Source organism: Aedes albopictus, chromosome 3, assembly GCF_035046485.1.
Source record: "Aedes albopictus strain Foshan chromosome 3, AalbF5, whole genome shotgun sequence".
NCBI lineage: Eukaryota > Metazoa > Arthropoda > Insecta > Diptera > Culicidae > Aedes > Aedes albopictus.
Genome location: NC_085138.1, coordinates 368,922,824 through 368,936,413, shown reverse-complemented (window position 1 = coordinate 368,936,413; position 13,590 = coordinate 368,922,824). Strand labels below are relative to the sequence as shown.

Genomic DNA, 13,590 nt, shown 5'->3' with positions numbered 1-13,590 from the left:
TTCCAGGAATTCCTCAAAGGCATTCCTCCTGAAATTCTTCCAGGTTTTGTATCAGTTGTTCCTCAATAAATTCCTCAAGGAATTCCTTCAGGGATTACTTCAGGAATCCCTAAAGGAGTTCCTCCAGGAATTCTTCCAGGAATTCCTTCAGGAGTCCGGCCAGAATATACTGCAGGAAATATTCCAGAAAATCCTCCAGCATATACTCCAGGAATTCCTTCAGGAATAACTCCAGGAACAACTGCAGGGATGTCTATAGGAATTGCAGTAGGAACTACTAAAGGAATTCCTCCAGGAAATACTCCAGAAATTCCTCCTGGAGTTGCTCCAGGAAATCCGCCAGGAATTGTTCCGGGAAAATGAATTCTTACTGAAACTGATCCAAGGGATCCATCAAGAATTCCTCCAGAAAATAAAAATTAAAAATAACTTCCATAATTCTTCCAGGATTTACTCCAGGAATTCCTCCTTCAGGGATTCGTTTAAGTATTTCTCCAGGAAATTCTTTGAAAATTCCTTCTTAAATTTTAACATGAATTCTTGTAGAAAGTATTCCAGGTATTCCTCCAGAATTTTCTCTATAAATCTCTCCAAATAATCCTTGAAGAAATACCTGGAAGCATTCTTGTATGAAATCTTGGAAGAATTCTTGAAAAAATTCTTCAAAGAATTCCTGAAGAATTACATAGAGAGATTCTTGTTGGAATTCTTAAAAGAAGTCTTGAAGGTATTCCTAAAGGAATTCTTGGAATGGAATTCCGGAAGAAATTCTTGGAGCAATTCCTGGAGGATTTCTGTATGCATTTCTGGAGGCATTTCTGGAAGATTTACTGGAAGAATTCCTGAAGGTATTTATTGAAAAAATCCCTGAAGGAATTCCTAGAGGATTTAAAAAAAAAATCCCTGGCCAAATTCCTGGAGGGATTTTTGGATGAATTCTTAGCAGAAGTTTGGGAGGAATATTCGGAGAAATTCCTGGAAAAATTCCTGGTGAGATTCTTGAAGGAATTCTCAACAAAACCCTTGAAGTAATTCCTGGAGAAATTTTTGGAGAAATTCTGCGAGAAGTTCTTGAAAGTATTCTTGGAAGAAGTCTGAGAGCAGTTCCCTGAGAAATCCCTAAAGAAATTCTCGAAGAAATATCTGGAGTTGTCTCAGTGTTATTTTCTTGAGAAACTTCTGGATATTGCCTGAAGAATCTTTGAGGTATTCATGAAGGAATTTCTGGAGAATTGTTTAGATGAATTCTCGTAGGAATTTCTTGAAACAATATCTGGAGGTATTTCGGGTGAAATTTCTGAACAGATTCTTGGAAAAAGCCTTAGAGCAGGGTTGCCCAACGTACGGCCCGCGGGCCGGATCCAACCCACGATGACATTTTGTGCGGCCCGTGGCACGAATGAAGAAAAATAATACAATTTGGCCTTTCAAATAATATTTTTGAGTATTTTTTTTTTCTTTTCCGAGTGAAATGTTTTTTTAACGTATTAACGAGATTTTTAGCCTTAGGCTAGTTCATCTCGGGACCAACGCTTTACTTCCTTTCCGAAGGAAAAACTCACATTTAATGAGTGGGATGTGGGAGTGGGATTCGATCCCAGGACCTCGGTGTGATAGTCAAGTGTTCTAACCAGGGCCCTACATTTTCAATTTCAATTGAAATTTTCAGGCGAAGTTTGTAAACAATGGTTTCAATCGTCAATGGAAACAAGGCGCCGTCGTCGTCGCTCAGCCCGACTGTCATCGTCACCGATGAACCGACGGCGCTGCGTCGTCGCAGACGCCACTTTGTTTCGCACTCACAAGCTCACGTACGCTCGTTCGACATCGAATGAATTTCTCTGTTATAACTCAATTAATGAGTGTAACAACCGGCAAATCTGTGTAATGTTAATGTATTATATGCACATTTTACTGAAATAGGTCATTACCCATAAAAATATTAAGCAAACATACATTTTAGACAATTTGAAAATTTCAACTGAATCCCAGTCGGTGTGAAAATGAGCCGCCACCCGTCGTTGCGTCGAAGAAAGTGACAAGAAGGGCGGCTGAAGCGAAGCGCATGCATGTTGTTTTGAATGTTCCCGTCGTCGGCGTCCGTCCGATGCTGATGGGCGCTCGCTTTCAGCGTCATGTTTTGGTTTCGACGATGTAGGCCCCTGAGTTCTAACCACCACACCAGGTCCGCTCTACAGTGAAATAGTATTAAAATCTAATTTGATATTTTAGTGCGACCTCATAAATGTATAAATACTTATTTTAATTTACTGAAATCTGATGATTTGTCAGTTGTAAATGTGAAAGTTGTTGTAAAGTGTTAAGAACACTTTGACAGTGTAAAAAAAAAAATAACAAAATAAAAACAGAAAACTAATCCGAATTCAAAGAAAATTTGATGATTATGTTTTTCTTATTCTTAACTCCAGCGAGACGTGCACTACGCCAGCGTAGTGCGCCTATCCTAACATCTTGGGAGGGTTGATACTGAAACGAACTCCAAAATTTTACAAGAATTCTCATGTATTCAGTAAGCATCGAAATTCCATTAGAAACTGAAAATTGTTGAAACAATAGTTGCAAAAAAGTGTTTCATAGTCGATTTTCAATGTTGGCCCGTCAACTAGTATGGAGTGGTAGATGTGGCACGCGGTCGTAAAAGGTTGTGCAGGCCTGAGAGAAACCCCTGGAACAATTCTTGAGGAAATTCTGTAGGAACTTCTGGCAGAATTCTTGGAGGAACTCCTGGAAGAATTTTCGAGGAGTTTCTTGAAAATCTGGAGGAGTTCTTATATAAATTATTGGCAACAATTTTTGGAGGAATTCCTGAAGGATTTTCTAGAGGAACTATACAGATTAAGTAATGAGATACAAGAGTGAAACTTAATAGCTAAGTCCTTAATTCCAGAATAGTGTGGATGATCTATATCACCAAGTGAATGTTGAAAGTTATCCCACCATCAGTCGCTTGCGTGTACTGAGTACACGCGTTTCAGAAAAATGCAAAAAAATAATCGAAATTCGCACCAAATTGAGCCGGGTGTTGGTCCTATTCCAAGATCCACTCTTCTTCTTGTTAGTAAGAAAGAAAAAAAATGAAAAAATGCACGGAAAGTACTCGAAAAATACGTAATTCTAACCTCACATTTTAAATGTGTACTCAGTACACCGGCGCGACCGCTGGTGTAACTTTTTTGTGAACCAGACCGTTACACGAGCGGTCGCGTCGTGTACAGTGAGGATTCGCTCGTTGGGTCACGACTGCGCCCCGATTAGCGAATCGTGTTCGTTCGTTGGGGCAACTGACAACTAATCAAAATGCTCTAGACACACGCAAGTGACAAGAAATACGTCACATAACACTCACATACTTGCGCAAACGGTCTGTATACAGGAGCTGCGATGCGACGACGGTCAGACGTCAAACTCGTTTTGACATCGATTTTGACATTGACAGTGCTTTTTAGTTGGGTTTTGTCCCAACCAGTGAACATCCAACCATCGAGACAGCCCATCTAACGAGCCGCCAACGAACGAATCGGGACTGTACTCAGTACACGGCATACGCTTTCAATTATGGTTTATATGCTTTACTAGATACAATGTTGGTGTCTTCAGCAAAAATGTCCAACTGGATAATGCGCGTCTGATAGTGGACATGTGGAACCGGTCAACACGATCTGGTCCTGTCCCGGGTGTCGGAATGGCCCTCGCGGGAACCTGTTTCGAGGACATTTCAGTTATGGCACCAAAACTAGGCAGGCGACGGCTCTATCTTCAAGATTTTCCATATCCATTATTTTAGTAACCATGAAAATGACCAGTGACCTCCCTGGCCAACCCGTGGCCACCGGAATGTGCTCTGGAGGAACCTGTTTCGAGGACGTTTTGACCATGACACCAAAACTAGGCATGCGACGGCTCTACTGCATGATTTTCCATATCTATTATTTTAGTAAAATGAAAATGACCTGTGACCTCCCTGACCAACCCGTGGCCACCGCAATGTGCCCTGGAGGAACCTGTTTCGAGGACATTTTGACCATGACACCAAAACTAGGCTCATTCATCGTGTATAAAATTTGGTTCAGAATGTTGGATTTGTGACACAAACTTCGGACTACTTTGGGGGCCTTGGAATAGCTCTGACTTCAAAATAGACTCCAGGGTAACATGTTTCAAAACAACAAAAGTTATTGCATGTCTACCAAAAGAAGAAGAAGAAGAAGAAGAAGAAGATTGAAGAATTGAAAAAGATTGAGAATTGAAAAATAAAACACACGGAACACGTTCGTGTGCCCACGTTTTCGCACTTTGCGTGACCGCATGTTTTCCACTTGAGAGCGGCTTTTCCATGACTTTCTTGACGAACTGGTCTAGCCGCACAGGTGTTGCATATACCATATGTGTTCAGGTACAGGTTCTGAATTGAGCTGTACGTGATTGGATCTAGATATGTCCTGCTGAATACCTACGATTTTACTGCTACATTCAGGTTCGATTACAAAACATGACTAACTTTAGGGTGAATGTTAAACCTGAATAGGATCTCTATGAGTATCACTCGGCCACCTCCCGAACATAGTGGGAATTTATAACTAATATAAGCATTTCCACTTAGTCATGGGGGAGAATAAGTGATGTGTCGTCGTAATTCCATGCAACCCCTACTCATAGGTGTAAATATGGCAGCAGATCACTCGTAGAGGGTGTTCCAGTTCTAAAATTAGATATGTTGCTGTAAAATTATCGACTTCAACTTCTATTAAAATATCTACACTGCCGTATTACAATCATTGTTTTATGTATTCCCATACAACTATACAGTATACTTTTAAATGATAATCCGACCATAGTGAACTGTTCATGATAGGGAGATCGTGCTCCGGTTTTTTACTCCGGGTTTTCAAAACAAAATATTAAAGCTCAGTTTGTTTTGATTTTTAATGTTTTATTTTTTTAAGTGAACATGTATGACGATAAATAGAACGTAATCAATCGATCACGCAATCACCTGTTTTCAATCAGAATCCGTTTGGGAGCGTAGCGTTTCTAATGGCTCTTTAACCCTACCTCAATTCGCATTTTTTTTTCGTTTCATCAGCGTAAGCACGTGAGCTGTGCCCGATTTACTTTGTACATCTTCGACCTTATCACTAACCTACTGACAATCCTTAGCAACGACTTCGTTCAATTTCCTTTCGCGCTGATCAGCTGTTCCTGCGCAACCCTTCGGTAATCTTCCCCACTACTACTGCCTGGTAGAACCTCGTAGGTCCCCCGCCGCTTGCTCCCGTCGTTGATAATGGGACGAATGGTGAAGAAATAAATCACCTCCACGATGCTCAGCAGACTCGCGCCGACAAATAGTCCCGCCAGTCCCCCGATGCTGGCTATGAGATCGGTCGTACTGAACAGCTCGCGACGCTTCCACGCCACAAACTGCGGCGATCGGAATTGAGCTCTCAGCGTAGTAGTGACGTAACTGTGGATTGGGATTTTGTTTATACAGTTCGATGACATACACGAGTGAGTAATTGAGAAGTGCAAAACTTACTACTCCGATGGTTTGATGGAATTTGACGTGAGTAATGCAATATCGGCATCGTAGTATAGAGAAGTGCACGGTGGCAAGCATGCTTCCTCCGAAAGTTTCTCCAGTTGGTAGTTTTGCAGTTGCTTCATTTGGTTCACCAAAGTTATGTTGGTTAGAGAGTGCCAAGCATCAATCAAACAGTCCGCATTTTCGTCGAGAAGGCTGCACAACTTGAGATGCCTATGATTTGGAACAGGAAACATTGTGCAGTTGCATTGCTCGCTGTGATTGTTGTACCATTCAAGTTTACAATTAGCCTCGGTGTAGTGTTCGAAGTAATTGAGTTTCCTTTCATCCTGGTAATAGCATTGCCGTTTATGTGGAGGATAACCTCGCAGCTCCTCTGAAGTAGTCATCATTTGAGGAGACAGGTGCAGTACAAAGCCTTGCCCAGCTGGTATCGCGTGAAATCCACTGATCTTTTGTGGGTATTCGTTGGGAAGATGTAAGATGATGGAGAAGAATTGATGACGATCTTCGATATTTTCGAAATCTTTTTTGAGATACTTGATTTCAATGTCCAGAAATTGACCACCCATTCCTAGGATAAATCGTTTAGGGTAGGAGTAGTAACTGTCTTCGAAGCTTAAGTTGTGATCGTAGCCATTATCGAGATCCCAGTTGGATCTTTTATTGATTCCACGAAGATATGGATAGTTTACTGCATCTTCAAGGACTTCAGACCGGAACATTTCCTCCATGGAAAGCGAATTGATTGTATGGCACGTGGACTCCGCAACGAAGGTTTTCGTTATTTCACAGTGCCCATCACAGCTAACACTGAAGTTGGCCAGCGGAAGATCCGGGCAGATGGTCATGCCCGGGAATGGAATCTCCCAGATCGACGTCATGCGTTCGTTGATTCCGACAATCACCGGTGTTTGTTGCCATTTTCGGTAGATTTCCCGTGCCAAAAGTGCACACGTCGAAATTGACACCAGAAAGATTACAGCCCAAAGTGTTCGCTCGATCGGCGATCGTCGACCGGACGCGGACGCGAGGTACTTCATACCGTGCACGGACGTATGCGAGAAGAAGTCATCGGATTGCAGTCGAGCGTAATCGATCGAGCGCTCGAGCCGAGATGCAATGAACATTCTTGACCGACGACGCTGATGGCGTTGACCGAGTTGCGCGTCAAAGCGGGGTGAAATCGCGACTGGATTGTGGAACTAATGTGATTGTGCTACTAATGGGAACGCATTTTGCTAATGTTATCAATCGATGGAGCTTTGTTTACCGTTGCATGTTCACTTGCATTTTGATTTAATTTTGTTTTGTAGAACATCGCTACACACGACTGTTGTATACGCCGGAAAACTTAGAATGAAACAGAAACTTCATGATCCTTTTATCTTTTTAATGATTTACGTTATTTAAATAGTCCAAAATGTCTGAAAAAATTTTTAGCATGAAAGTACTTATATGTTTAAAGTAAGTCACATTGACTTCTACGCAACCAAAACCTGCGCTGTTGTGATTATTTTGTAGCATGAGTGTTGCTTGGAAGAATACCCGAAGGACTTATTGTTTCGCCTATTGTAAGAATTCCTAATGGAGTCCCTGAGTAAAGTTCTGAGGAAATTGCTGGAGGGATTCCTGCAAGAATCCCTGAATAATTTCTTGATTCATGTATGCATCCCTTTTAAATTATCTTTCTACCTAGTATTCGCTGGAGAAATTCCTTCCTGGATAAGATGATTGAAGGATTTCTGAAATTTCTGAAGGAACTTCTGAATGAAATTTTGAAGAGAAACTGAGAGGAATTTCTGAAGAAATCACCTCAGGCAGGCTTGTCCGCACTGAGCGCATGAAAATTCTGCGGTGCGTTTTTTTACAGTCCGAAATGGCATATACAATATTTGAACATCCTTCTATCTGATAAGATGAAAAGATTTATAATTTATGATGTGCTTGATGGTGTAAATCCAAAGAGCAGAATTTTCATGCGCTCAGTGAGGACAAGCCTGACCTCAGGAATCCCTGGAAGAATTCCCGGAGCAATCCCTGGAGGAATTTCTGAAAGTATATCTGATGGACTTCTTGAATAAACTCTGGAAGGAATCCCTAGAGAAATTAATGGATAAATCCCTTAAGAATTTCCTAGAAGAAATCCTATATAAATTTCTGGAAACATTCCTGGAGCAATTCTGGAAGAAATCCTTAGTAAAATTTATTAAAGTTAAAGTTAAAGTTAAAGTTAAAAAAAAGTAATCTCTTGAAGAATTCCTAGAGGAAACCTTAGAGAAATTTTCTGCAGGAATCCTTGGAGGAACATTTGAAAGAACTCGTGGAGTAATCCCTGAAGCAATTCCTATAAAAATCTCTAGAGAGAATCCTGGAGGAATGCCTGGAGGAACAACAATTCTTGGATGAGACCCAGCAGGAATTTCTGGAGAAATTCCTGGATGAATTTTTGGAGTAATTCCTGGAGGAATTTCTGGAGAAATGCCTGGAGGAATCCCTGAAAAATTCCTGAAAGTAATATCCAAGAATTTCATGGAAGAATTTCTGAAGGAAACTCTAGAGGATTTCCTGGAGAAATCCCTTGAAATATTCCTGGAGAAATTGATTACATAATTTCTGAGGGTTATCCAGGAGAAATTCGTGGATCAGTTCCTGAAGAAGTCATGGAGGGGTTCCTGGAGAAATTGCTTGGTAAATCCTTGAGGAATGCCTGGAGGTATTCCTGTAGGAATTGCAAGAGTTCCTGAAAGAATTCCTGGAGGAATCTCTAGAGGAATTTGTGAAACAATTTCTAGAGGAATCTCTAGAGGAACTCTGAGAGTGATTTCTAAAAAAAATCCTTGAGAAATTCCTGGAGCACTCCTCGAAGAAATTTTTGAAGGAATCCCTGAAAGAATCCTTGGAGAAATCCCTGGAAAAATCCTGGTAGAATTCCTGGAAGAATTGCTGCAGCAATTCCTAGAGAAAATCTGGTAGAACTTCTGGAGAAATCCCTGGAAAAATTCCAGAAGGTATTCCTAGAGAAAATCCTGGAAGAATTTCTGATGGAATCCCTGTATGAATTGCTGACAGAATTTGTAAAAGTATTCCTAGATTCTCTTCCTGGAGGAATCCTTGAAGAAATTCCTGGGGTAATTTCTGAAGGTATTCCTCGAGGAGGCCTTGGAGAAATTCCTGGATAAAATCCTGAATACCTGCATGAACTCCTGGAGGAATCTCCGGAAGAATTCCTGAAGCAATCCTAGGAGAAACTCGTGGAAGAACTCCTGGGGAACTCCTGGAGGAATTCCTGGAGGAGTCCCTGAATCAATTCCTGGAGGAATATTCCCGGTGGAATTCTTGGAGGAATCCCTGAAACAATTCCTGGTGGAAGTACTGAATTATTTCCTGGAGGAGTTCCTTAAATAATATAAGGAAGAATTCCTGAAGGAATCCTAAGAAGAGTTCCTGGGGGAATTATTGGAGGAAATTTTAAAATAAGTGGTTCCAGAAAGAATCACAGCAAGAATTTCCGATTAAAGCCCTGGAGAAATTTTCGGAGGATTCTCTGGAGGATTTCCTGAAAGAACTTCTGGAGGATATCCTAGAGAAGTGCCTGTTGGGATTCCCGGAGGAATCTCTAGAGAAGCTCCTGGAGGAATTTCCAGAAGAATTCTTGGATCAATTTCTGGAGGAATTTCTAAAGGATTCTCTAGATACTTTTCTGTAAGAATCCCTGGAGAATTTTTTAGAGGAATCCCTGCAGCAATTCCCATAGGAATCCCTGGAATATTTCCTTGTGGAATCCCTGAATAAATTCGTGGAGGAATCATTTGAGGAATTCCTGGAGGAATCACAGGAAGAATTCTTGAAGAAATCGTAGATGGAATTCTTGGAGAAATCCTTAAGGGATCCTAAGAAAAGTTCGTGGAGGAACTCCTCGAGCATTCCCTGTAGCAGTTCCTGAGGAAATTCCTGCAGGAGTTCCTAAAGAAACCCCAGGAGGAATCCTGGAAGCAATTTCAAAAGGCAATCTCTAAGGGAATCTCTAAACAGTCCTGGACAGTACTGGATTAATTCCTGGAGGAGTTCTTCAAAGAATTCCAAGATGAATTCCTGAAAGAATTCTAAAATAAGTTCCTGGGGGAAACCTTGAAGGAATTTTTAAAATAATCCCTGGAATTGTTCCTGATAGAAACACAGAAATTCTCGAAATTCTTGGAGGAAAACTTGAAGGAATTCCTGAAGAAATTTCATGAGGAATCCCGGAAGCAATCCTATGAAAAATTCCTTAGGAATCCCAGGAAAGCTTTATTAACAAATTCTTGGGAGAATTTCTGTAGGAATACCTAGAAAAAATATATTAAAGAATCCATGTCTGCAAATAATTCTGGTCGAATTATTGTTGGAATCACTGGATGGACTCCCAAAAGAATGTTTTATCCAATGTTTTAGGGAATTCCTGGATTAATTTTTAAACAATTTCTGGTTAAATTTTTGGAAAGGGTCTCTGGAAGATATACCTGCTGAAATACTTCGAATTATTCAAAATTAAATTATTAGAGCAATCTCTACTGGAATTCTTGAAAAAAATATGGAGAAATCCCTGAAAAAATCATGCACAAATAGCTAAGAGGATTTCTGTTGACATTCCTTTGGGAATCCCTGGAGAAATTCCTGAAGGAATCCTAAAAACCGCACTGAAAAAATCACTGTTGCGGTGCTGACACTGATTTTTAGAGCAGACCAAAGACTTGTTTGTGGTGATCAGCTTAAACTAGAAATACTTTATTCAATAGAATTCATAATTTTACAATAGTATTAATACTTACAATCTTCAGTGATTCATCCGCACTACACAATTGGTTTCCAACCTTTTATAATAAATTTAAAAGCCTAATGTAAACGCTTCAAGCACTTTTGCTGTACGCTCGACTAGCTAACTCGCAATCTTCTGATTCTCCTTTCATCTCAATACCTTTCTTATCAATAAATATGTATAGGGTAGCCAGCTGCATTCGCCGCACTAACAATCACTGTTGGAAACACTTAAGATATTACAGGAGAAATTACTGGATGAATGTCTGGTGAAACCCCTAGAGAAGTTCTTGAAAAAAATCTCTGGAACAATCCATGATGGAGTCACTAAAGGAAGCTATGAAGAAAATCCTGGAGGAATTCGTCAAGGTATCCTTGTAGAACTATCTGTAAAAATGTCTGAAAAAATCGTGGGAGTAATTCCTGAAGCATTTCTGAGAACAAACCCTGAATTTATCACTATCGGAACCCTGCCCATGGAAGAATTCACGAGGGAGGAATTCCTTGAGAAGTCCTTTGAGAAATTTCTGAAAGAATCCCTGGAAAAGTTCCTAAAGAAATACCTGAATTGTTTGAATTGCATGCTACACGCTAACGCCGCTCAGCACTAAAGTGCATAATTTCCAGACTACACCAAAAATGAGTAACCCTTGCACATTTACAAAATCAGCTCCTGTGTCCGCAAAATCGTAAAATTCGCAAAAATTTTTTTACAGCAATCTAGCTAGGTTTTCTAGTGACCTTGGAAAACAAAAAATATATCGACATTTCGCATCTAGACGAGTGTACGAGCTGTTTTTGAAAATGTGTAACTGTTACACATTTTTGTGTGGTCTGGAAATTATGCACTTATGAGTAGAGCTTACACATTTTAGTGCTGAGTGGTTTTAGCGTGTAGTGAAAATTCATGAATTTTGTGCTACTAACTCTATAGCTCCCATTTGGCTTCAAAGTCTTTTTTTTTACCGGAACCGGTTCCGGCACCTCTGGAAAATTTGGCATGATATTTTTGTATTTCGTGAATGAATAAGCATCCAAAATGAAGCCATTCAAGCTTGTTATTTTTTTTTTTGTTCTCTTGGAGAAATACTTGGTGTTTTGAAAGTTAAATAGAAATTTTCTAGAAAAGGAATTCCAGAATTTCTCGAAATTATAACCGTCTTGGTTCCCGTTTACTCAGTATGTACATTTCATCTAGATTTTGTATAAAAAATAAGGGGTTTATTTCATTTGAATTCGTTCATTACTTATTGGGTTTACTCAGGTTTTGGAGATATCGAGGTGAGTCAGGGTGATGCAATGTTGTTGCAATACTTTTTGTGAGTTCGTACTTATGACGGGTAGTGTATAAAATTCTGCTCTGGTTTTTGTGTATTTATCTAACAAATATTGAAAAGTTCGTCACGTCATGTGTCGGCGCTAGTTCCCAATGCACATTCAGTTGATAATAAATATTCTTTCATTTTTTTGCATTTACACAACAATTTGGAATTCTCGAACTGTGCACATTGAGAGCGGTAGTTACTCCCAAGCTCCGTTTGTTGGTACCTTGTGCAATTTCGATTGTTCTGGTCAATCACGGAGTAGCAACTACGAATTGTACGTTCATCTATGCTCATGCTCATGCTCATGCTCATTTACGTTATTTAAATAGTCCTGTTATTACTGAATGAGTAACAATTCGTTCCGTAAAAATACGCTGAAAAAAATCCTCAACTAATGCCAGGAGCTCACTAGTTTGTCCATCATCACTGATGCCTAATCTGTTCAACAGCATTGTTTTTACATATCAAATCGTAAACGTAAACGATTCTTGCTTATACGAGTTTGTATGCATCCTTTAACGAGTTTATAATTACATTTATGCGATTTCATTCGTACACCAATGCGAGTTAAACTGGTATGATATGGAAAGTACCAAGCGAAATCCTATAACCATCTCATCGTAATACGCAATTATGCGAATTCGTTTGACACTTTGCGAGTACGCTTGCATATTTTTGCGAACAAGCCAAATTGATCACAATAAAACATCAGAATATCGTTTACTACAATGTAGTTATACCACATAAAAGTTGATTTGTATTCTTATGCGGCTTAAGTCCAAAAAATAACATCATATGCGATGAAAATTATCCTTCCGCTGTACATATATGCGATGGTAGCTCAAAATAGTTCTTTATACGATGTACTGCGTGTATCAATAAGCGACTCTTGATTGTCTGGATCAAGATGTTCATAAGGAAGCAGGCCCGGATTTAAGGGGGGGCAAAGGGGGCAAGTGCCCCAGGCCCTCCGATGAAGGGGGCCCCCCAAGAATCCGAAATACAATTTATATTTTTCAACGAAACCATATAAAACTCACGTGAATGTGCGTTCATATTTTATACAAAGCCAGTATAGCCACAGCTGTTAAGGTGTGGATATTCAGCATGACCATACTAAGGGTGACGCGTTCAATTCCCGGTCGTTCCAAGAACTTTTCGTAAAGGAAAATCCTTGACTTCCTTAGGAAAAGAGTGTCTTCGTGTCTGCCACACGGTATGCACATACGAAATGGTCATTGACAAAGGAAACTCTTTGTTAATAACAGTTCCACAGTTACTGTGGAAGTGCTCATAAATCACTAAGGTAAGAAGCAGTGTCCCAGTGAGGACGTCACACTAAAAAAAGAACTTATAATAGGGTTCCTAAAGGTATCTAAACTATGTCTGGCCATCTATCTGGATTTTCTCTTAAAAATAATTCGAAATCAAAAGTTTCAAAATTTTTGGTGTAGTATTTGAACATATGCGATTTTCTCTAAAAACCCTAAAAATCGAGTGGAAACACTTTTCCGTGACTTCAAGTTGCTACAAAAAGTGTCTCTAAGCAGAGTGCAAGAAAGATTAAGCTTTTGAGTAATTGTACATCAATATAAATTTCAATAGTTTCACAAATTTATCTATTATTTCACATTGATTAGGCCGGAACAAATATCATTTTCTTCTTTTGTCACTTTGCTCGTTGACTCGTCAAGGGGGGGATGATAAATAATAAATGTATTTGATGGAAAATTAACCAAACAATTAGGTAAAATAGTCAAACTCATCGGATTTGTTAAGAAATTTTCTCGACAACTCTAATTTCACTTGATTTTTTTTTAAATTTCTTAAATAATTTATTTGTGTCCCCCCTCAAAATGTCGAAATCGGACAAAAAATTTCCGAGGGGGCGGTGACATAAGAGCA

At 39.7% G+C, this 13,590-nt stretch overlaps 2 protein-coding genes across 2 annotated transcripts in view; one reads left to right on the top strand and one right to left on the bottom strand.

Moving 5' to 3' along the window:
- The window catches only part of LOC134289566 (transcription factor sox-3-like), a 68,823-nt gene that overhangs the window by 29,350 nt on the left and 25,883 nt on the right, over nucleotides 1–13,590 (top strand). The gene's annotated exons all lie outside the window — the stretch shown is intronic.
- Nucleotides 4,717–6,961, bottom strand: LOC109432333 (sodium channel protein Nach-like). The gene is made up of 2 exons (XM_029875158.2): nucleotides 5,558–6,961; nucleotides 4,717–5,485 (listed from the first exon to the last, which is right to left on the bottom strand). The coding sequence occupies exons 1-2, from the start codon at nucleotides 6,691–6,693 to the stop codon at nucleotides 5,191–5,193; spliced, it is 1,431 nt and encodes a 476-aa protein (XP_029731018.2). The 5' UTR covers nucleotides 6,694–6,961; the 3' UTR covers nucleotides 4,717–5,190.